General features: G+C 38.5%; 1 protein-coding gene across 1 annotated transcript; it reads right to left on the bottom strand.

The window, feature by feature from the left end:
* Nucleotides 1–9,464: 9,464 nt before the first annotated feature.
* On the bottom strand, nucleotides 9,465–23,245 carry LOC110891449 (probable receptor-like serine/threonine-protein kinase At4g34500). Its single transcript, XM_035987198.1, has 3 exons — nucleotides 22,571–23,245; nucleotides 9,842–10,741; nucleotides 9,465–9,611 (listed from the first exon to the last, which is right to left on the bottom strand). Exons 1-3 carry the CDS (start codon nucleotides 23,243–23,245, stop codon nucleotides 9,471–9,473), a joined length of 1,716 nt encoding a protein of 571 aa, XP_035843091.1. The 3' UTR covers nucleotides 9,465–9,470.
* Nucleotides 23,246–25,155: the final 1,910 nt, after the last annotated feature.

The following is a 25,155-nucleotide window of genomic DNA, read 5'->3' as shown; positions in this document are numbered from 1 at the left end:
AAAAGCTATAACTGATTATATTTATCCATTAATTTTAGTTGTTAATTTCAAGTGGACTTAGAGTTCTTTTTTATTCTTTTTACACCTTTGTCAAATAATGTTATTATATTTGAAAATAAAATATTTTATTTTTGAATTGTTTATTTGTTGATGTCGATCTCTCTTCCTTTCGTATCAAATCCACCGTCCCACATTTATTGTATTAATTTATATCGATAACTCTAACTCTAAAACCTAAATCACACATTGTAAAAAGCATGTATCCACCGTGTATCAAGTAAAATATTCATGCACAATGTAATTTGTTTTCTCTTGTTATTATTTATTATAAAAAGATTATATAAATATATAGGAAGTTTCTTGTAAATACTTCAATTGTTCAAATATCAAAAGACTATAATTTATGTTGACATTGACTTCTCACAGCTTACTTCCATATATACACATACCATCTAAACTCATCACACCCCACATCCCCGGAAAACCTTCCTTTCCGGCTAAAAATGAATTACAGCGGCTCCTCACCAACTCTCTCAGCTACATTCCAACGTTCCGCCAGCATCGATCCCACGAAGCACGTAAGCTATGCTCCCGAGCTAACAGCTCCAACCATCTCATCTCTTCTTAACGGACACTCCGAACCTCAGTTGACCGCAAGTAGTCAGCACTGGGTGCCTCCGGTACAGTCAGATGTGCGTCCAATAATGAAGTCAGCTAATCAAATTAGCGATCGCGGGTTGAGTTCAACTAGTTCCAGTGGTAAAGCACCAGGGCTTTCAGGTGCTGTGCACAATATCATGTCTGCGAATGAAGTCACCAGCAAGGTTTCTAGTGAAGAAAAAGCGCCCACAATGACCGGTGTTGCGGAACGAGATCGGAGTAACAAGGGAGAATCGGATGAAGCTGAGGAAGATCATGATAATGAACAGGAGCTTGTGGGAGTGAGTATGGTTGGAAAGAAGTTCAAGCCGGTTAACCCGGAGGCATTCTATGTGGAGGATGATGATGATGAATATTAGATGATCCATCTTACTGATTTTAATGTTAAAGTTTGCAACTTCACATGGGTCTGTGGTCATGCACGTGCATGCATGTGCATTGGCTTAGTTGTTTGTCTTTTGCTTTAATTGTTTTTAATTCATGCTAATATGTAGGAAGTTGTTAGTGTTTACTTAGTCTATTGGTGCTAGTCGAGTAGTGGTAGTCATGGGCCTTTGTATTTGCAACTTTTGAATAAATTTCGAAAAGCAACTGCTCTCTCTTTCATTTACAGTATTCTTTGAGTGCTTTGTGAGGTTGATTGTGTATCAACAAATATCACTTGAATCTTTCAAATTTAATTTGTGTTAAGTGTTTGCTTTAAATCTGAGATCAAAAGAAAATTCGTATTTGTATTTCTCTTTAGTGAATGGGTTGTCAGTTTTAGTTTGTGTTATTTGTTTGGTTTAAATGTGAGATCAAAAGAAAATTCTTATTTGTAATTCCTTTAGTTGAATATCTTTCATGAATGTGTTTTAAGTTGTAGTTTTGTTTAATTGTTTGACACAGTTGATTGTTGTTTTGGTCAACATTTGAACTATTATTTTTATGGGAACGATTCTCACATGTTATAGGAGTCATATGGTATGCAAGTAGTGTCAACCTAGTATATATGTTTTGTCTGATATTAACACATGAGGGGACGCACGAATAATCGATATATGGTTTCGGGCTCTGTAATGCGGGTTGTGATGGCGGGTAGTGGTGGCTGGAGTATATGGCTGGAGATAGACGGGTAGATGGCAGGTTTTTTTTTTGTTACAGTAATCGAAGCTTATAACTTATGCATTACAATGACATTGAAGCTCATAACTTACTCTGTAGGGGTGTGCAAAATTATCTGTAATTGAAAAGCCCCTAAATTCAAAACCGTATCGAAAAAAAAAAAAAAACAAACCCAAATCTTTTTGGTTTATTCGGTTTGGTTTTTGGTTTGCTTATCAGCTCCACAATAGAAGACTATTTGATTCTTGATGATATTTGCGTCGAAGTTTGAGTCTGTAATGTGCTTTTAGACTTCTTAGTTGTTTGTTTTCCCACTCATGAGGGCTTTATACAAATTGAGAAACAAACGGGCAAAGGAAAGAGATGAAGAAGTTTAAGGGTTGCAGCGCAATTGGACCGTGCATATGTGCATTGGCTTGCCAAATATTTGGAAAGAATTCATGGCCATGTTCCCGCAAAACCCCGTGCGGTAAAGTCACCAGACCATTAAATCGAATACGTGCAGATGCACGGATGGTTAGATCTGGACCTATATGATCCTGACCTCACACATTTGTTCTATTAACAATAACGCTTGAATTCAGTTTTGGGTGTACATTCAGCATGACATGTAGAATTCTGTTTTGGGTGTACATTCATCATTAAATCGAATACTGTTTTTTTTCTTATTACTGAAAATTGGATTACTATTTTTTTTTTATTTTTTTTTTTTGCAGCAGCCACTCCTTTTGACTTGAAATGAACCGAATCACTCCGTTCTGGGCTAGTTAGTTGCTAACTTCGGTTCACTTTCTTCAACAAAAATTTGCATTTTAGTTTTTCAGATTAGGACTGGCAATATCTGTGGAACCATGGAAGGTTAAGTTGACCAGTTTAGAATTGGTTTTAGATGTTTTCTTTTCTTTTTTTTTTTTAAAAAAAAAGGTCTTGGGGTGTTGCAAATTTTGTGAAATTTGTTGTCTGTAAGATCCGAAGATGACAAGTCAAGATGATCTGGTCCAAGTGAGAAGAGGCTAAACATTAATAGAGGCAAGGGAGGATTAGGGGTCTTGAAACTCAAACCTGTGAAAGTTAATGATTCAGTATTTACCAAAATGACCCGTGAAGTTTCCACATATGTTGGTGGATAGCATGATGGTGTTAAGCAGGAAAACTTTGACCATTTAGTTTATAAAATAAGGCATGATTGTGAACGTGTTTCCGAAGTGTTGAAGAAATCAAGACTGAAAAGCAGGAAAACTTTGACCATTTAGCTTAGGGGGGTGTCAGGTAAGATATTAAATTAATCATTCAGGGGGTGTGAGTGAAGATATCGAGCATGAAAATTGATCAAACCGTTTCAGTTTTAAATGAAAATGTGGATCTTGGTGCACCAAGTGAACAGATTCGTGAGGCTGCCAAGGAACCTGTTGCAGTATTGACCGAAAAACAAAAGAATCCTAAAGCACCCGAATTAGAAAAAGGCTCAAGAGAACAGTTTCGAAGAAGCTTTGACGAACACGTTGCTATTTTGATTGAAAAGGAGGATCTTGGGGGGCCCCAGATTGAGAAACACAATCAATCGATCACCCCCATGAAGTTGTAGGAAAGCCTGAAGGAACCTGACACAGTTTGGACCGAAAAAGAGGATTTTGGTGCTTCCGAATGAATTGATGAAGAAGCTGATTCAGTTATGAGTGAAAAGGAGGATCTTGGTGCACACAAGTTGGAAAAAATGCTCAAAACATCAAGTTATACAACAAAAAGTCAACAACAGCCATAATCTTGTTTATATGTATATGTTTGTTTCAGTGCTCACTATAGCTTCAACTGATGCCGAAACTTTACAATTGACAAAAAAAAGTCAAAAGTCAACTGTGGGAAGTCAAATGTAGCAACATCTGACATTTTCTAGCCTACATCATTTATGACACCAGTGGCACCAAAAAGAAAAGATAACAAAAGTCAACTGTGAGAAAGTCTCATTGGGATTGGAAGCGGGCGCCTTTGACTGTTGTGGAAGTGGATCAGTTTGGCCAGCTCAACACTGTTTTGGGATCTGTTTTACTTACCAATAATAAGGACCGCTGGGTGTGGGAAAGGGCTTCAGATGGTATGTTCTCGGTTTCGTCGTGCAGAGATTTGATGTGCAGGTTTTCGGTCTTGTTTTCCCCCTTCGATTGGGTTAAATGGGCCCCGAAGAAAGTCAACATATTCGTATGGCGGGCTGAACAAAACCGATTGGCGACACTTAAAGGTTTGCAAAGACGTAATGTTCATTGTGGCTCGACGTTATACAGATTTTGCGGTGAAGCGGAGGAAGACGCGGACCATCTTTTGGTATCTTGCTACGTTGCTACAGTGGTGAGACATAAGGTGTACACCTGGTGCAAGGTCCCTTGGAATCCAATTTCTAATGTAAGGGATCTGCTCAATTTATACAAGGCCGGCGATGTTTCGGGTCACAAAAGTAGTCTGCTAAGACTGATTTTTGTAGCTTCATGTTCGGCGATATGGAAAACACGTAATGAGTTAATATTCTCAGGCAAGTGGGCATCAATCGATCGGATTTTCAGGGAAACGCAGGCGATGCCATTTATGTGGATGAAGCACAGGGCGAAAGAACAAGGCTTAAGCTGGTGATTGAATAAAGTATTTTTTGCCGTCCAAAAAAAAAACAAAAGTTAACTGTGGGAAGTCAAATGTAGTTCCCAACGTTGACGAATGTCAACAATGCATATGAAGGAAGAGAAATAAAGAAGTGATGGAAAACTTTTTTTTTTCAGCAGCCACTCATTTTGACTTGAAATGAACCGAATCACTCAGTTTTGGGCTACTTAGTTGCCGACTTTGGTTCACTTTTTTCAACAAAATTTGCATTTTAGTTTTTTAGATGAAGGCCAACAATTTCTTGACACAAAACAACAAAATATGAATCCATTACAAAATAGGTGGGTTAGTGACTAGTTTAAAGTCTAAACGGGTTCGGGTTAGTCTTGTGTCAACTATGTGAATACGTTTAGCTAAACGGGTCAACAATGTTGGGTATAATCTTGATCGGGTCAAAGTTGGGTGAATGGGCACGGGTCGAAACCGAGTTTAGCTTTAACGGGTCGGTTAGGTTGATGCAAAATTGGTGTAGCTTGACCGAGTAAAACAGATGTGCACGTGTGAAGAAAGCTGAACATTTGAGTTGTTAGCTGGTTTTAAGGAGAATGTGGACTTAGTTTTTGCAGGTGATGGTTATATTTATATTATAAACAGTAGTATTATCTCAATTGTGATGTATCCATCTTTCACATTTTAATAAAGAAGCTTTTCATTTCTAGAAGTTCTCATAGAGTTCTTTTCTTTATATTTGAGAGCAATTTACTTGTGAGTTTGAGTGTGTGATTTTGGGGCCTGAACCAACAAACACCAGGTTGTGTTGACCCAGTCGTCTGCAACAAACACCTTGCTGCGTGGTTGATCCAATTCCCGAGTTTGTAGAAACCCTCCAATGACAAGACATGATGTTATTTTTGTTGGGCATTACGTCGAACAACTTCACTGCATTCCTCCGTTCACCAATCTTCACGTCTTTCATTGCCCTCATCACTTCGGTATAGGGCCTTGCTTGGAAGTTTACCATATCATCAACTTCGGAATTTGTTTATAGAGAATCCTTTCTTGGAAGTTTAAACTTCTCACCAATAAAGGTCATCACAACTTTGCTTAGTACATATAGGAAATCTTGACTGCTCACGTCCTAGTAAAACATCTTTAAGAACTGAAACTAATTAAAGTACTACAGAAGAATCTGAAAGTACAACTATGAAAGCTTTGAAATCAACTTGCATTAAACATGCTTAAATAAAAATGGAATAAAGTCGCACGTAGTGGTAATGGAGACGTGGGTGCTTGTAGCATATTATCAAAACATCTTTTGTTGCTGTTGACTATATTGACTTTTTTTTGGTCGAAGTCAACGTTAACTTTGTACACTTTAATATTTTTGCAGAATTTATGTTCAGCAGGTTTTCATTATCTTGATGGCTGTTGTTCATTTTGTCTCCTCTCAACCCGACAAGTTAGTTACAAACTAACCTACAAAACATTTCTGGGTTCTTAAAATCACTTGCACAAAAAATCAAGAATTTTACATTTTGTAGATTTAGAACAGGTTCGAAACAAAACAATCGATACTTCATATCTCATTGAAGTGGGTTTCATTCAAGCATTTCATCAAACAGATAGTGTGCATAGCAGATTATCACTTTGACATAATCAATATCGAAGAACCCATGCCATTTAAACACAAAATACACAAACTCTAATCTAGTCATGTGAACAAAATATAAAAGAATGTTAGAATATAGAACATTTGAAGTCTTAGGCATCAATCAGGATCAAAAAGACACTAATGTATCAAGGCCTCGCAATGCTTGAAATAAAGGATCCTAAATATTTTGCAAATCAATGTTTCTCTCAATTCTCGTTGATTGTGTTTTACCGGTGATTGATCACTAATTTCAATTGTTACTGCAACTTGGTTCTTCAAGAATTGCAGATCACATTAAAAAGGTTGATCAGGTGAGATAAAAAAAAATCAGATACATGTGAATCATTTAAGTGATCGTAGTCCAATAGTCTCAAAAAGTATAAATTACCTTTGTAGCAACTTTAAGGGCATACATGTTTAGTGGTAACAATAGGTCACAAATCATCAAACTTATGAAACCTATTGTTATAGTTGGATTCAAAATACTTATATATTGCATTATTGAGGGGGTAATTATCTCTCCTTTGAAGTTGTAATCCAAGTTTATTGTATATTAGACCCAGGACATTATTTGTCGCTTCATCCTTAACCACATCCATGTCACATAATTACCAATATAACCAGGAGACAAAATCAAAAGACTATCTAACAGTTGACTTGATAACAAACAATTCACCAAAAGTTAATAAAAGCGTATGAAACCTGTTTGACTTCCCAAAGCGTAACAACCAACTTTTGAACTTTGAATCCATCTCATCATAGTTCTCATCCATTAATAATTTAACTTTTATATGACCCGTTCAAAAGAAAACAGGTGAAATGTAGAACCAAATGGGAAGCAAGAACTCACAGAGGCATTTAATCAAACAGGTGGTGTGCATAAGTGCATGATTATAAATTAATAAAATATTGAAAATTGAACATGAATAAACCAAATCATACTTTACAATGGTGATAAGAAGTGTCTCATTCAGAAGATATTTTACACATGTTGGTGACTACGCACCCCTTGTTTTTGGGCCTAAAAACGTGTTGAGCTAGTAAAGAGTAAAGTAACTGAAGATGGATGAGAATAGTAGATGGGGTTTCATGTTGGGCTCAACACGTTTCACGCCCAAAAACAAGGAGAAATTCGGTATAAACAATTGGAACCCTAATTTTTATGAATCGGGTCATGATCTTCATACAATCAAATTACACATCAAACAATTTCTTAAGCATTAGAGTAAACTAGTGGGAAACCCGCGTCGCCGCAACCATTTACAATGCAGTACTTATTTTCTAATTAGTTTATCAATTCTTTCATGATACATTTTTCTTTTGCATTTTTACTTGGTCCCGCACATGTCACTAACTTTCCCCTGAAGTCTTTCATAGCTAAGACCAAGGGGTGTGGTCTCGGGGAGGATCGCGGGATGCTGAGGTTGAAGGTTTCCCTGACGGGGAACACCACCCCCACCGTAACAATTTCGGTGCCCACGGGATCTCCTCCCCGTCTGCCCCGATCAAATTTTATCTCTTGATTCTCTCTATCTTAATATTATTGGAAGGGGATGGATGGGGAGACCATACCCCTTGATGGGGGAAGAGGAAGGGGAAGAAGAAGGAGGTGAGGTGGAGGTGGGGGAAGGGAACCTTATTCACCAAAGTGGACTAAAGATACGTCAACTATTAGATAAGTCAAAATAGATAGATTGTTTTCTGATTTCAATTGCATAATTTGTATACATTTTGTATCAACTTAAACAAAATAAGTGAATGTAAATGAAGTTGAGCATCAGTTGATCTTTGTCGCAAAATGAATTATGCAGTTTTGTAATAAAAAAAAAAATCAAAGTTAATAGGCTTTGCAATAAAGAAAAAAAATCAAAGTTAACAGGCTAATGAGCATCACCTGTAGTTAAACAATAATCTTCACTAACATTGTGTTTGCATCCAGTAATCAACAAGAGTAAAAGGAAGAAACGCGATAACATAGTTGTTCTGTATGGATATTGGATAGGGCTTGAAAATCGATTTGATTTCAAGGGAATTCTCATATTAGAAGTTGAATAAAAACCCACAAATGGATCCTGATGAAATTGAAAACTTGTGGATAAAACTAAATCTAGGAAAACGGACGGTCGTGTGAGGTGCAGTGACAGGTCAGAACGGGTTGGGGCTGCGTTGAGTTCAGGTTGGAACCGGTTATTTAAATTAAGGGGTTCTTTTGGTTCAGGTCAGAACTGGCTTCTGACACGTTTTCAGGATAATTGTACCAGGGGAGGCTGATTCAATGAAAACAAACCTTAAAAACCCATTTTGTTATTGTAGGTAAACACTGGTGTTACTTTTTATTCTCAACTATATGCTTTGGAGGAAGCACTTGGTTATATAATTCCCTTAACCTATAGTATCTAATAATAATAATAACATGTTAGTCTAGATTAATTACAGTATATTTTAGCAGTATATATTAGAAATTTTCTGATATATGTATTCTCACCGTTCTTTAGTAACTATTACAAGTTTCAAATTCACAAGAATACACTCATTATATGTGTCGGACCTGGTTGACTTTCAATTTCTAAAAGTACTTATGCTTGAAGCTCAATCACCTTCTGATAGAGGTGTACAAAAAAACCGATCGTTTTTTTAACCGTTTTTTTTAAAACCGGTTTTAGAATCGAACCGAACCGGCGGTTTGTGACTGGTTACTATTCTTGATCTGAAAAACCGGTCAATAACCGAAATAGGTTTAAAAAAGAACCGGTTAAAACCGGTTTTTTTTGGCAAAAACCAGTTAAAAACCGATCCCAACCGGTTACACCGGTTACTGTTTTGGACTTGAAAAACCGGTTAGTAACCGAAACCGGTTATTAAAAAAACCGGTTTTTCAAAAAAAAAAAAAACGATTTGTACACCTCTACCTTCTGATATCTACACGTGATTACATATTTCTTAACTACATTTATGAGGCAAAACATTCACTGATAAAATCTAGATTATTATGAGCAAGTTCAGGGGCGTCCAGTTCTATTTCGGGGCCTACAACGAAATTTGATGCTTTTTTTACTAAATGAAAATTTATTATAGCTAAAGAAGCATCAACATGACATTCATTTATACAAACAAATTAAGTTATATGCAAAAAAAAAAAAAAAAAACAAAAAAAAAAAAAAACAGTGCAAGTGTGCAACTCAATCTAACTTGCCTGTTTAAACATATATATGAAACAAGACCCATATGAACGCGAATCTATTATTCAACCCACCCCACCTAATACAGTGACGAAAAATACCTGCAACTAAGCCTCCTTTTCATATACGTGCATTTGTTCATGAGATATTCAGTCGAGAAGGTGTAGCAGTCTTCCTAAGAATCTTCCTGAACTCACATATCAAGGTTGTCAGCAGCTTAAAACTCCACATGATAAAATCATTTTAAATATTTATAACAAAGCAAACTTACAACAGTCAGATTCAGCTTAGTCATCGGTTTGGTCAAGTAACATCTTTTCCTTGTTATGTATTTCAGAATTTTCAGATTTGCCAGTCATGTTCATATCGTTCAATTCACTGGATAGCTCAACTACTTGTGTCTCAATTATGGAAACCTCCGAATTCAACTGGGGCAATGAGAAAGCCAAACAAAAATTAAAATCGAGATTAGAAAATGACGGAATAGGATTGGCAGCCCCAGGAAACTTTGTCTGGCCTTTCTAATTCGATTGGGATAATGGTATAAAAAGTTACCAGACATAATTTTTATTTCATTACATGAACAGAAGTTAAAGCTTTGGTTTATGCATTAAACAAACATGGCTAGATTACATGATAACTATGATCATTAACTTACTTGAAATTCCAATGCCTTCTTAAGTTCTACCAAAACTTTTTTTATGGTCGGTCGTTTTTCTCGTTCAAGATGTAGGCATTGGTAGGCAATCTCTTGAAATGTAGTCAACGATTGCGGCACGATTTGTTCCTTGATTTGTTCAAACACCACCTCAGCATGCTTTCCTTCTTCAAATTTGTTTTTAATGAAATCCGGTAGATAGTGACCCTCATGTTTGTGGATTGCAAACGTTGATCTCCCGCACAAAATCTCAAATAAAACAACACCAAACGAGTAAATATCAGACTCTATGGTTAGGAATCCCGATTGTCTATAAAGTGGGTCCACGTATCCTCTTGTGCCACACGCATGATCGATGATATAGTCAGTTTCCTGATTTATTGAACATATTAGCGAAAGCCCAAAATCAGCCAATTTTGCTTTCCAATCATTCTTTAACAGGATGTTTTCAGTTTTGATGTCCCTATGTATCACCTTTGCTTGTTTTCCTACTCCTCCGTGTAGGAAATCCAACGCTCTTGCAACATCAATGCATATATTAAGTCGTTTCACCCATGTAAGAGAAGTATCATTCAAATACCTATCAAGACTTCCCTTGGACAAATACTCATAGATAAGGACTTTTTCATCATTTTCATCACAGTAGCCTACAAGACGAATGACATTCTCATGATTATACTCCAAAAGAATTTGGAGCTCACTAAAGAATTGTTGTTCTCCTTGACCAAACCTTGTATCCAATCGCTTTGCAACAATGGTTTTAATTCCATCTCCATCTTGAAGGTTTCCTTTGTAGACTTTACCAAATCCTCCCCCACCGATGAAATTGTCATGGTGAAAGTTATGTGTCGCCCGTTTTATGTCTTCAAGTGATATTTTGGGGTTATCCTTGTTGTTGTTCTGTCAAACATGACACACCAAATAAAATAAATATATTAATAACTTTAATAAAGTGGTAATAGAAAACTAAATTGGTATTATCTTTTTTTAAATATTATGAAAAACTATAAATGATGAGTAAATTGATAATTGGGTCACATCATTGATCACAAACACTGAACAACATGATTTTAATATGATGATAAATGTCCCTTATAAATATGCACTGTATTGTGTTTTCTAAATGTTTTGGATTGAACTTTTATTTATTATTATACTTACGTATAAGCAATTCTAGCAAGGTCCTAACTTAATATTCAAAAAGGTAGGATTGATAAATTCCCACAATGTCTAAAAAGTAAACTTGATAGGTTGATGCTAGACATTATAAGGTGGAAAGGATTTTTAACAATGAATTTTATATAATTTGAACCCAACCTCATAAAGCATTCAAATTTGTTTTCTATATAACAGTGAACCATCACACAGATTACTTCTAGGCATTGATGTAGGTCCCTTTTCTCGGAGGATCGAGAACAAACCTATACCTTGTTATACCAACCCACTAGCGAGTGCGGAATCCAAGCTAGTAGGCAAACCGGGATGAGACAAGTATAAACACAACCACACAAAGATTCACCGATTAACACTAGTCGTATTAATGCAAATGAAGGTTTCGGTTACAAGCACAATGTTTACAAATCTAACATGTAAACTCTCAAGTGTGTGTGTGTGAGTTCCGACAGAAAGCTCTCAAAGAAACTCTCTATCTCTCGGTTGTCTTTCTGTCTATGTGTCCTATGAAACTCAACACATGCATGGGTATTTATACCCAGCCCAAGATGCTATGTCCGAAGGATTCGACAGATGGTCCGAAGGATCATCTGTCGACCACATGTTACACGAAAGATCAGCATGGACCTCGAAGGATCATCCTTCGAGGTCTAATGGTCGAACCATATCTTTCGAGCATCTCGAAGGATCAGTTGTATCCTTCGAGGCTATCCTTCGATCCAGACAAACATCTTTCTAACTGTTGACCAAGTCAAACCGGAGGATGGTTGACTTTGTCAACTTACAGTACTGACATGGACATCGTTTACATACAGACCGAAAACAGACAAAGTACAGACACAAGTGCACCAACAAACTCCCCCTTGGCTGTAGCTTTGTCTTTGATCTCTAAGCTTCGTCTTGTTCTTCTAAAAGTGTAGACTCGTCTTGAACTTCGACGGTCTTTGGTCTTCAGGTCTTCAAGACTCTGATGTCCTATCATGTCTTCAATGTCGGAGGATCTTCAAAGTCTTCACGTCTTGAAAGCAGGAAGTGTATCAACAAACTACCCGTATCATGTAGGAAGTGTGTTGAAAAACTCCCCCTTAACATAAGCTCCCCCTTGAGTTATGCTCGTGAAATACTTTAACTTTATGAAGTAAGATCCTTGAGGTGTTGATGATGGCCAGCGGCAACTCGATCATCTTCATCTTTTGAGCGCCTTCTCGTCGTGTCTTCATTCCAAAGCTTGTCATCGACCATGTTCTCCTAGCCTTTAGAATCTGCACATGCAAGAAATCTAAACGCATAATGAGAACAACTGCTTGGAATATAGTTAACATAAACACATGACACACGAATGACCATGTCATAATCAAACACCGTCCGACAGTTTGAAAGTTTTTCAAATTTATCAATTTTAAATTTTAACTTTCAAAACATGCAAATTTTGACCGTTTATGAAGATTTAGTCAGTTCGGTTTTCAGTCAGGTTTCAGGTAACGAAGACTTGAGCTCCAACATCGTACGATCGAAAATAAAGTAGAAAGAAAATCTTTTTGGCTTTTATAAAGTTTATATTAAAACAAGCCTAAAATCTTTTTGGTATTTTTGGAATTAAAAGACAACAATTTAAAATCCTTTGAGTGTTATCAAACGACATCACCGCTAATGTCGTGCTGATATGCACCAAACGACGAAACTGTTTAAAAGAAATAATAAAAGTTAAGCAGTAAATAAATATATACAAACATTCTTTTTGCGAGTTTCGAGGGTAAGAGAATCATATCAGTGTACGGTCATGCCAAAACACTCTTGTTGTTCAGTTAGTTAATATTAAGATAAGCATCCTATAACAATTATCGGTATTGTTGTCCACTTAAGCTCAACTTATCAGATGTAATCATGTTTAGAGGATACGTTAAGGTATGATTTATACTTACCGACCGGTGTTCATCCACATCACGACACATTCCCGTATCAAGGTATGCACGAGAGTTCATCTTACCGGTGAGTATACCGATTATCATCTGTTTGACCGTATAAATTGTGAGATACTCACTTATTTTGATTTGAAAACAAGCCCTATGTGATATAATCACTTATTGATGAGGAACTTGATTTTCATATGCATGAGGGCACAGGTGCAAGTCCGTGAACAGGTCAGTACTTCCGTACAGCAGAGAGACGAACTTGACACCCGGATAAATGTGATATTTTATCACTTATTTGATATGGACATGTGATTGTTTATCACTTATTGAGGTCAAATGCAGTATGCAATATGTACACGTATGTATAGTATCATGGAAGATCTAGACTTGCGTCCCCGTTATTTTTCGGTAAAAGATACAACCATGATACCCAGATGATAAGCAGCATAAAGACCGAATATCTCAGAACCTCGGCAATCTATCAAACGAAATTTCGGTACTAAGACCATATGCCAATGAATGGTTCCCACCTGGTCTTCAGTCGATTAAGATTTATATCACCCTGCACACTTTAAAATGATTGTGAGCCTACCGATACATCTTATATAGAGCTGCTTATCGTTTTTCATTTAAGGTTTAAGGAAGTTTGGATAGACCACTGATGTACTATCATTTTCTCTTTTGCTCGCCAGGAAACTCATTTTTGTTTTTCTATTGTTTTTGTGTTTTTGAAATTTTTCGATGTTTTTGTATTTTCCGATTTTTGGATTTACTCCCCCTAAAATCAATAAACTAAGACAAATTTAAAACACACAAAGATATTTACAAAAATGATTTTCCGATGTTGGTTTTACTCTTGCTTGACCTTAATGCCGTTTACCAATAATAAAAAGTCAAATCTAGATTTGTCAAAAGCTTTGGTAAATAAGTCGGCACGTTGGTCATCGGTGTGGACCTTAACAACATCGATTAGCCTTTTCTCAAAGCAATCACGTATGAAGTGATATTTGATTTCGATGTGTTTGGTCTTTGAATGCTGCACAGGATTTCTAGTGATATCTAAAGCAGCAGAATTATCAACGTAAATAGGAGTAGTTAGGAATTCAAAACCGTAGTCCCGCATTTGTTGTTGGATCCAAAGAACTTGGGAGCAACAACTTGAGGCAGCAATGTATTCAGCTTCGCATGTTGATGTAGCTACACACGTCTGCTTCTTGCACTGCCATGTAACTAGGCGATTTCCTAAGAACTGACATCCAGCCGTTGTGGATTTACCGTCGATTTTGCATCCGCCAAAATCAGAATCACTGAATGCGACCAATTCAAAGTTATTATCCCTAGGGTACCACAGACCGGTGTCAGGGTACGCCTTCAAATAACGAAAAATCCTTTTGACAGCAGCAAGATGTGAGGCCTTCGGGTTAACTTGATATCTGGCAAGCAGGCACGTCGGGTACATTATGTCTGGCCTTGATGCTGTGAGGTACATAAGAGATCCGATCATAGCGCGATAGATTGAAGGGCTAACAGCTTCTCCCTTCAAGTCTGGAGTAATTCCGTGATTAGTTGGCAATGGGGTACCAATGGGCGTTGCATCATACATCTGGAACCGGCTCAAGATGTCACCAACATATTTAGTCTGATGGATGAATATCCCAGACTCTGTTTGTTGAACTTGTAGGCCCAAGAAGAAAGTCATTTCCCCCATAGCACTCATCTCGAATTTATCCTGCATAATGCGCTCGAATTCCCTACACAAGACATCATTAGTAGAACCAAAAATAATGTCATCAACGTATACCTGTACCAGAAGAAGATCTCCATCTTGTTCCTTGATGAAAAGAGTACAGTCGATAAGACCTCTACGAAAACCGTTCTCCAGCAGATAGTGAGATAAGGTTGCATACCAAGCTCGCGGTGCTTGATGTAGACCATAGAGAGCTTTGTTGAGCAACCAAACCCGATCGGGATGGACAGGATCTTCAAAACCTGGAGGTTGTTCGACGTACACCTCTTCTTCAACCACACCATGTAAAAATGCACTTTTCACGTCCATCTGATAGACCTTGAATCCTTTGAAGGACGCATAGGCTAGAAAGATTCGAATTGCTTCGAGACGTGCAACAGGTGCATAGACTTCGTTGTAGTCGATCCCTTCAATCTGACGAAAACCTTGAACGACTAAACGAGCTTTGTTTCGGATAACAACTCCGCGGTCATCCTTTTTGCATTTGAAAACCCAACGGGTACCAATCTTCTTGTATCCAGCAGGTTTCTCTACTAGTTTCCAGACACCCAGCTTCTGGAATTGTTGCAGTTCTTCCTGCATTGCCTCAACCCAAGCGTTATCTTTCAAGGCTTCTTTCCACGTTCTGGGTTCTTCTTGTGAGACATAACACGCGAAGGACCAGTCGTTTTGTTGCCCGGATTCTCGAATAGCTGCATACAAGCCTGCATTGTTGTTGTTTCGCAACATGTTTCTTGTTTGTACGCCACTTTGCACATTTCCAATGATGTTTTGTTGAGGATGGGTATTATGAATCCTTGTTTCTGGATTATCTGGAACTGGAACATTTATACCCAGGTTGTTAAGATTAAGATCAACAACCAATTCAAGACCCGGAATTGACGAAGAGGATGATGCAGTAGTCTCAGCTGTTCTATGTGTATCCACTGGAGGAGTACCCTCTGAAGTACCATGAACTGCTGTTGTAGGAGCTTCTTGATCTGCATCTAGAAATTCATCATCCTCTGAAGATTCGTTCAATTCGTTTGCATCATGAAAATCCTCATTGTTGAGAGTATTGTTGTTCACCGAAGAAGATGGTTCTTGATTCACAAGAATCGGACGAACCACCGGTGAAACTGTTGCATTGTCACTCTCGAAAAACATCCTAGCCGCAGCATTTTCTTCAACGGCTTCAACATTGATCGAATTGAAGAAGTCATCGTATTCAAACATTCAAGGTTGACCCGGATTTTTGACTGGCAAGGTGTGCCTTTGTACTCTGACCTCAGACCATTCCTCGACCCTTTTAGTCTCTAGATTCCAGACTCGTAAGTTAGGGGTGGCATACCCAAGAAAGTATCCATCAATTGCTCTTGCCCCAAACTTTCCATTAGGATCGATGATTGTGCAAGGAGCTCCAAACGGTTCGAGATAAGACAAATCTGGTTTCCGTTTTTGAAGAAGCTCAAAGCAGGTCTTGTTGTGTCTTTTGACTGTAAGGACTCTATTCAGTGTGTAACATGCAGAGGCCACAGCTTCAGTCCAGAATGGAATGGGCAACTGCGACTCTACCAACATTGTCCTAGCAGTCTCGATCAATGTGCGGTTCTTACGTTCAGCGACACCATTCTGTTGAGGAGTATAAGCTGCACTAAACTCATGAAGAATACCCTTTGAAGTGCAGAACTCCGCCATGGAATGATTCTTAAATTCAGTACCATTGTCGCTACGTATCCGCCTAACCTTCAACTTATACAAATTCTCAATCTGAATGATCAAGTTTTTGATAATGCCAAAGGTTTCACTCTTGTGTGCCATGAACGCAACCCAAGAAAATCTTGAATAATCATCAGTAACCACGAGGCAGTATTGATCACCTCGAATACTCTTGTGCTTGACAGGACCGAATAAATCCATGTGCAAGCGTTCAAGAGGAACTGCCACCGTGTTGATCTTCTTTGTAGGGTGCTTCTTCTTTGTTTGCTTTCCTTTCTGGCACGAAACACAGATGTCTTGAAGATGAAAATTCTTGAGGGGAACACCATTCACCAATTCATTTGAAACCAAATGATTCATTTTGCGTAAGTGAATGTGACCCATTCGTCTGTGCCAAGAGATAGTGTCCTTTTCTGTGGCTTTGGAAACGAAACATGTTGCTTGTGCAGACGTAGTGATAGCCTGGCTCATGTCAAGGACGTACAAATCATTTATCCTTGGAGCCGACAAGAGAATCCATTCTTTTGGAATTTTGAAGCCGGGTTTCAGCACATAACATCCATTAGCATCAAAGTGTACTGAGAACTGCTTGTCACAAATTTGAGAAACACTAAGAAGATTGTGATCAAGTTGTTGCACAAAATTGATCTTGTCAAAGCTGACAATCCCGTTAGATATCATTCCTTCACCCGTTATATATCCACCTTTATCTCCAGCAAAAGCAACATAACCTCCTCTAATAGATTTAACGTCGTAGAGAAGCTTCATGTCGCCTGTCATGTGCCTGGATGCCCCACTATCAACAATCCAGTGACTACTGATAGTTCCTCCTGAAGCACCCTGCACATGAACTCAAATGAATTAGTTGGAGATGGGGACCCAAGCCATTGTGGTCTTGGGTCTTCCATTTTCATCAATGACAATAACTTCTTGTCTTTGATGGTTGGTGAATTGTGATGGTCCCCCTGATTCAGTAACCGTTTTTGGTTTCCAAGTCTGTTTGGTTTCACCAGTGTTTTTCTTTAAAAGTTTAACTTCTTGATGATTTGAAGTTTTAGAATTGTCTGGTTTTACAACAACAGATTGTTTTTGAACCGCATCGGTTTTAATCGCTTTTTCTATCTTTTTGACCTGTTGGCGTTTCTGTTTCTTTTCCCTTTCTTTTACAAGGCGGGGATCTTGTTTTGTGGAAACAGTTGGCTTACGGTCAGTTTTGCCACGGGGATCATCAACCTTTCCTTTCTGCTTATGAAGATATGGGCAGTTTCTAATAATGTGCCCAATGGTTCCACACTCAAAACATGATCTTCGTTCTACAAACCCCGAAGAATCATGTGATCGTCTAGCCGATGATGTTGAACTTTGTGAACCCGAGGTACTAGGCTTTGAACTGCTTGGTTCATTTCTTTTCTCGACAATTGTTTTCTTGACAAAATCTAAGTTAGATTGATTTTCAAACTTTTCAATTTTGTCTGTTCCCGTCGATTTCACAAAGTTAACATTCTTCTTCTTCTTTTGGTTCGGCTTCTTGTTAGCTTGAGCCGGTGTTTTACCTTTGGGTTTGGTGTGATTTTGCTGTGTTGGCACGGTTGGTAATTTCTTGTTACCAAATTGTTTTCGAATTTCAGCCTTTGGAATAGGAGGACACTGTGTAACTGTAACTTTAGGTCCTGCCTTTCCCAAGAACTTACTCGTTGAATTCTCAAAGACTTTGCAGATTAAGGATTGATTAACATTCTTAATGGGAAAATCTTTGTCTGAGTAAATTTTATCATCACCAACTAGAGTGTACAGCAAATTCACACTCTCCGGCTCTTCTGCAGATGAGGACTCAGTTGCAATAGTCTTAGCGGGTTGAACAGGGGGATCACATAGAATGTGATTCTCAAGAGGTATGTCCTCATTTTTGGCTACCGCATCAGACTTTGCTGGGACAGTATCGTCAGATTCATCATCAGACGAATCAGCATCCTCAATCACAACTGGAGGATCTTGATTCTGTTCAGCACTCACAAATGTATCTGCTGACACATCTGAATCTGAGGATACTTCCTTTTGGTATCCGAGTCCTGCAGCAAACTCCTTAACATCTAGAGGCACAGAAGGTTCAAAGAAAACCCTGTCCTCTTCATCAGGCATGGCATCATAATTATGTCTCACTGGTGGTGGACACTTCTTGTACCCTATGCATGTGACATCTCTCTTTTCCTTCTGAACGTCAATGATGTGATCTAACACATAGCTAGAACTCAAATAACTGTCTAGCTTGAGTTGGATCGCATCACTTTCGGTTTTCACACAAGCCATCTCTTTTTGCATACTCTCAAGGCGAGATATATACAAATTAATATCAGTTTGTTTTCTTGAAACCATTTTAGTCAGTTCAGTTTTATCCTTCTTTAACGTTTCAATTACTGACTTAAATTCTTTTTCATGGTTTTCATAAAACATGTTGGCTTCTGTGCATTTAGAGAGGTCCACAGTCAATTTCTGATTGTGGAGAAAGGTCACATCATATTTTTCTTGCAAAGCGTCATGCTTACTTTGCAAGTCACTCAGATTCTCATTCACAGTAGTATGTTTGTCTTGCAAGTCAAACAAACTAGCTTGTAAAGCATCATGTTTGCCTTGCAACTCAGACATATTTTTCTCCATTTCAGCACATCTAGCATGCATCCTAGCACATTCATCACAATTAACAGCAGTGGGTTCATCGACACATACCTGACTTGATGAACCGTCGACATTAGCCATAAAGGCTGAATGGAGAGAAGACGAAGTATAAGCAGCTTGATCCACCAGAATAGATCTTCTTTGAGTTTCTGCTGCAGCTTCCTCCAGGAGTTCATCAATATCTGCATCGATTGCTGCATTCAATGTCTCACCCACATGATCATCACCAGAATTAGATGATTCTTCATCAACACTTCTGCTGTACCCAGAAGAGTCTTCATCTTCAGACGATTCACCACCACTGGCAGAAGATTCTCCACCACTGGTGTGAATTAGCTCCTTCACAATCCGAGCAAAACATGCTGTTCCATCGGGAGCATCACCACCCAACTGGATTGACCAGTCACAACCTTCATCTACCTGAACTGCAAGTGCCCGGTTGGTTTGGTTGTTGACGGGTACCATGGTACGATCATTGTTTCTGTTCTGCCGATTGCCTTGGTTTCTGAAGGGGTTTTGATTTCCGTGCTGGGCTGGCTTGGTGCATTCCCGTTTAAAGTGACCCCGTTCACCACAATTGAAGCACTTTACAGCTTGCTTATCGAACCCATACTTGGTGTCTCGCTTACTTTCCAAGCTGGTTCTTCCAGTACTCTCCATCCAATCCTTTGCTCTTCTCACAGCACTCGCAAAGGCCCACTTGATGTCCATCAAGTCCATCTCCTCTTTATCAATCTGCCTGTAATCTTCTTGTGTCAGATTAATGTTGCCAATCTGACCTTCTATCAACCCACAGTACGCGCTCACTACAGTGTTAAGCAGCTCCATGTGTTCCTTAGCCACTTCTACACTGATTTTAGAGAAGCTTGACGTGTCGAGCTGTACTGTACTTGACTTTGATTGTTGACCAGCAGATGATGTTCCTCCATAACATGCACGTTGTTGTTGTTGAGCAGGAGGAGGTGGAGGTGGTTGGATTGGATTTCCATACATGTCTGTGGTGGGAGGTGGCTTAACAGGAACTTGTATTGGATTGCCAAAACAATCTGTGCTTGTGACAAACGCTGTTTGAAGTGGAGCATGTGAACCGGTTCTTGCAGACGAAGAACTGGAAGTTCCACAGTACATTTCTGGATTCTGTGGCAATGGAACTCTCTTCGCCTTCAATGTTTCCTCCTGATCCTTGTTTTCCAACAGTTGAACGAATTCGTTGATATTAGTGGTTCTCAACACCCCGTTGTACTTCAGGATTTCCAAGAAACTACTCCATTGAGGAGGCAAAGCATCAGCAAACTTCTTCACAACTTCAGCTTGAGTTGTCACAACACTATAATTATCCAATTCCGTAAGCAGATGATAAAATCGGCTTGTCATATCTCCCAAGGACTCCTTATCCATACAAGTGAAGCCTTCGAATTCTTTCTTGAGAAGATCATGACGCATTTGACGTGTTGCTGCATTTCCCACTCCTCTGTTTTTCAATCCATCCCATAACTTCTTTGTTGTCTTGAAGCTGACAAACTGATGGTAGATATCCTTGCTCAACGCCTGAGTGAGAATGGCGTATGCCTTCTTTTCCAGATCATAGGTTTTCTTTTTATCTTCTGGAAGATCAGCAAACGTAGTAGAATCTGAAGCAGCAACCTCGATGGCTTGATCGAAATCTGTGGTGAAACGTATCCACAGTTCCGTATTTTGACCAAGAACATATGTTTTAAATCTCTCAACCCATCCTGGATATTCATTCAAATGCATCAACTTTGGAGGTCGATTCAAACTTCCTGTTTCACTTTCGCTTAGTAGAATACTTTGAATGCTCGGAGTTTGATTCGATACCAAAGCCCATTGATTTCCCTGAGAAGATGTCGATACCGGCGACTCGGCCCATAAAGGAGATGACCTGGTATTCGTGTATTTTCCATCGTCTGGAGCCGATGTACCCCACCATGAGGGAGTGACATTTGATCTTGTATATTCACCATTGTCTGGAGCCGGAGTTCCCCACCAACTCGGATTCATGATAGATAAGCAAAATAAATGCTAAGTAAGAATGATCCGAAAGATAACACAACCGAAGGTTCCTGGTCGAAAGATCTGAAATCACAGAAAGTTGTTAACAATAAACAGATCACAATCGAAAGATATAATCTTGTTCGAAGGATCAACAGTACTCGAAGGATTACTGTTGACTCTCGAACAATGATCTCGAAAGACTCAAGAACACGAAGGATTCCCTTTTGAAAGATCCTTATCTTTCGTGTTAAATCCTTATCTTTCGATCAACAGATCTCGAAAGATTCACCAATACGAAGGATCCTAATCTTTCGGACACTAGTCTTTCGAAAAGATTCCTCTGTCGAAGGATATGTTTCAGACTTCGAAGGATGGGTCGAAGGATATATATCTTTCGAGCCCTCCTTGATCGAAAGATATCGAAGGATGATCTTTCGATGTCGAAAGATATCTTTCGAGAGCTCTGACACAAACTGATCTGATGTGAAAGGTTGGTGAAAAGGTGACAGGTTGGTAAGGTCAACTTTCGGCAAAAGGTATGGTCAGACGTACTTTCCCACCAACTTTGAAAAGATTGCCCAAAAAGGAAAACCTTATCTTCACACTAGTCACCGGAAACCTTGACCGGAACTTGACCGGAAATACCAAGTTACTTAAAAATACTTTTTCAAGTTACCCAACCCAACCTTGAACACTCCCGAAGGTTTAGAAACCGTTTTTCAGTTTAAACAAGCAAGAAAAACCACCAAAAACGAGTGCTAAACCAAGTGTTCAAACACACCAAACACTTGAACAAACCCGGTTTTAAACAAGGTAAAGAGCGAGGCTCTGATACCACTTGTAGGTCCCTTTTCTCGGAGGATCGAGAACAAACCTATACCTTGTTATACCAACCCACTAGCGAGTGCGGAATCCAAGCTAGTAGGCAAACCGGGATGAGACAAGTATAAACACAACCACACAAAGATTCACCGATTAACACTAGTCGTATTAATGCAAATGAAGGTTTCGGTTACAAGCACAATGTTTACAAATCTAACATGTAAACTCTCAAGTGTGTGTGTGTGAGTTCCGACAGAAAGCTCTCAAAGAAACTCTCTATCTCTCGGTTGTCTTTCTGTCTATGTGTCCTATGAAACTCAACACATGCATGGGTATTTATACCCAGCCCAAGATGCTATGTCCGAAGGATTCGACAGATGGTCCGAAGGATCATCTGTCGACCACATGTTACACGAAAGATCAGCATGGACCTCGAAGGATCATCCTTCGAGGTCTAATGGTCGAACCATATCTTTCGAGCATCTCGAAGGATCAGTTGTATCCTTCGAGGCTATCCTTCGATCCAGACAAACATCTTTCTAACTGTTGACCAAGTCAAACCGGAGGATGGTTGACTTTGTCAACTTACAGTACTGACATGGACATCGTTTACATACAGACCGAAAACAGACAAAGTACAGACACAAGTGCACCAACAATTGATAAACTGAATTTAGAATAGTGACTTACCTGAAAGAATAATGCTTTCTCAAGTTCGTTGACTATGACTTTCATTGTTGGGCGTTGGTCTTGAGTTTCCGCCACACACTGGTGTGCAATTGTAATAAACGTGTGCAAAGAATCCTTGTTGGGTCCTCTATTTAGAACAAATTTGTTTTCACCAATTTTTTCCTTTATTAAAGGATCTATCAACTCTTCTAGTGATCCTGTGTTGAAGCTTCGTCTTGCTACATGGGCCAGCCCTAGCTCACTCTCCTTAAGGTAAATTGGGTCATAGGCTAACCTCCCGCAAAGAATCTCAAACAAGACTACTCCAAAACCATAAACATCTGATTCTCTTTTTACCTTACAAGTCTCCTTATATTCCGGATCTATGTAGCAGTGTTTGCCAATTGGGTCAAGATAGAGAGCTTCGTCTTCTTGATTTGGAGGCAGGAATATGGACCACCAAAAGTTAACAATCTTTGCCTCCAAATTCTTATCCAACCCAATGTTGTAGATCCATATATCACGGTTTATTATCCTCGTTTGGTCTTCCATCTCAGAGTGAATGTACCTTAATGCGTGTGCAACATCAATGCATACTTTCAAACGTTTTTCCCAAGTCAAAAGACGTTTGTCTTTGAGGTTTCCCAAATAATCACCAAGAAATCCATTAGAAAAATCATCAATAATAAGGATCATCTCAGAAGCTTCAAGACAAAATCCAAGCAGATTGACTATGTTGGGATGCTTAACTCCACCGGAAAGAATTTCTATTTCTGTGAGAAACTGTTTTTCTCCAAACAACTTATTTCCAGAAGGGTAGCGTTTGATAAGTACAGTGTTGTGTCTCTTGGATGATGGATTCTCTTTATCGTAATGCTCATGCTCGAGTTCTGCTCTGTAGAAAGCATAGCCATCTCGGGAAGATTCAATTATGAATTCGTCTGAGAAATAATGGGTTGCTGAATGAATATGAGTGAGAGGAATCTTCAAGTGTTCCAAGTTCTTCCCCACCTGCAAATTAAATATGTGACCAGGGAGTTACACATATGATAGAGAAATAAGAAGGGAACTGAAAGAAATTGAGTAGTTAATAGATGAAGTTAATATCCATCTAATTCCACCCTCTTCGCACGCAGTGAAAGTTCTAGCGGATTTGAGGTAAGCACACATCCATCACTCGACTCTGGAAACCAGACGACCCCTGCTTTGCTTCTATTTCATGTGCCCTAGTTTCACATTGGTTGCCTTACAATGGTCCAGCCCACCACGTTTTTACAAGCCCACAAATCATTTATAGTTAGCTCAATAAGTAAATAAGGCTCAGATAGATACATTGAGTGATAATATGAAACCAATATAAATCTTATGGGTTAAGCTTGGTCAAATTTATTGTTCGTTTCCTATAATAGGCCTAAGAATAGATTTGCTAAAATTATATATTGTTGTTAATAATATATGTTGCCTTAGTGTTATTGAAGTGAAATAAGTTGTTAGACCAACTAATTAAGTTAATTGTTGGTAAGAAAGAGGATTATATATGTTAATCTTTATGTAATTTGAATAAAACTAAATAATAAACTGTAAAATGGAAGTTGAAGAAGTATCTATTGTAACACTTGAAATTATACAACTTATATAACTTAATTCATAAATCAAATGAAAAATTAAATGCTATAAATAATTAGATGATAACGCATAGCAACAAGCATTTTGTAAGACAACTTAACTCAATAAGAATAAGAGAACTTACATGTTAGTTTAATATACCTTTTTTTGTTTTTGATTTCAAGGTAGACTATGGGAGTTTAAAGAGAGATACATAGGATATGTGTTATGGGGCTCCATTGGGGGCATTAATGGTGTCACATTAGGTACAAAAGGGTCACGTGGGCATGCTTGGTGGGGATAGCGGGCGTGGGGCAGGGGCTTGGTGTGGATGGCGGACGGGGGGCTCTTTCATGATACCCAATACCACATATCACATAAGGTCCCAATAATCCGGAACCTTTGTGGTGTGAGACTTATTTGACCCCCCCCCCTCTCTTCCCCCTTTCACCTAAAGGTCTAAGAGTTGAATTTTCCATTAGTTACGTCATTTTTTTAACTCTAAGGCATTAAAGCTTGAAACTTTCAAATAATTTCATATACGAGGTGATTTTTTTGGGATCAGCAAATAGTATTTGTTAACTATTTAAATCATGTATGCGAACTCTAAACTATTTAACTATTTATTCTTTTCTGTTACTTTAGGTGTCAGCAGATACTATCAAGTACCGAAATCGAACAGGTGCTGGTCAATGTACCGTACTGAACAATTTTTGGTGCCAATGACCTACTTTTTGCGATTTTGAGGATTGGTGCTTTCAGTTGGGTACTGGTACTTTTGGTTGATTTCCTTCAAACACCGTTCCATACCGAAAACTTTCTGTTTTTACGATTTTCAGGATCGGTACTTTCGGTATCGATATATTTGGAACCGAGCTCATCCCTTTGTCAGGTAACTTTATGATAGACCGTATATAAACTTCTATGATTTCATGGATATCCTTAATAAATTAGGTTATATTTTATTTCTATTAAACATATTAGAGTGAATTGCAAATTTT

The sequence above is a fragment of the Helianthus annuus genome, unplaced genomic scaffold (genome assembly GCF_002127325.2).
Source record: "Helianthus annuus cultivar XRQ/B unplaced genomic scaffold, HanXRQr2.0-SUNRISE HanXRQChr00c001, whole genome shotgun sequence".
Classification (NCBI taxonomy): Eukaryota; Viridiplantae; Streptophyta; class Magnoliopsida; order Asterales; family Asteraceae; genus Helianthus; species Helianthus annuus.
The sequence above is the reverse complement of the archived record's forward strand: the minus strand, read 5'-3'. Positions and strand labels throughout refer to the sequence as shown.

What these genes read in the sequence shown, in the direction of transcription:
- LOC110891449 (XM_035987198.1), bottom strand. Translation starts at nt 23,245, where the DNA reads ATGATCCTTATTATTGATGATTTTTCTAATGGATTTCTTGGTGATTAT. An exon ending in AGAAAGCATTATTCTTTCAG is followed by an intron (nt 10,742 to 22,570) that starts GTAAGTCACTAT and finishes CATGTTTGACAG; the next exon opens with AACAACAACAAGGATAACCC. An exon ending in AGAAGGCATTGGAATTTCAA is followed by an intron (nt 9,612 to 9,841) that starts GTAAGTTAATGA and finishes TCATTGCCCCAG; the next exon opens with TTGAATTCGGAGGTTTCCAT.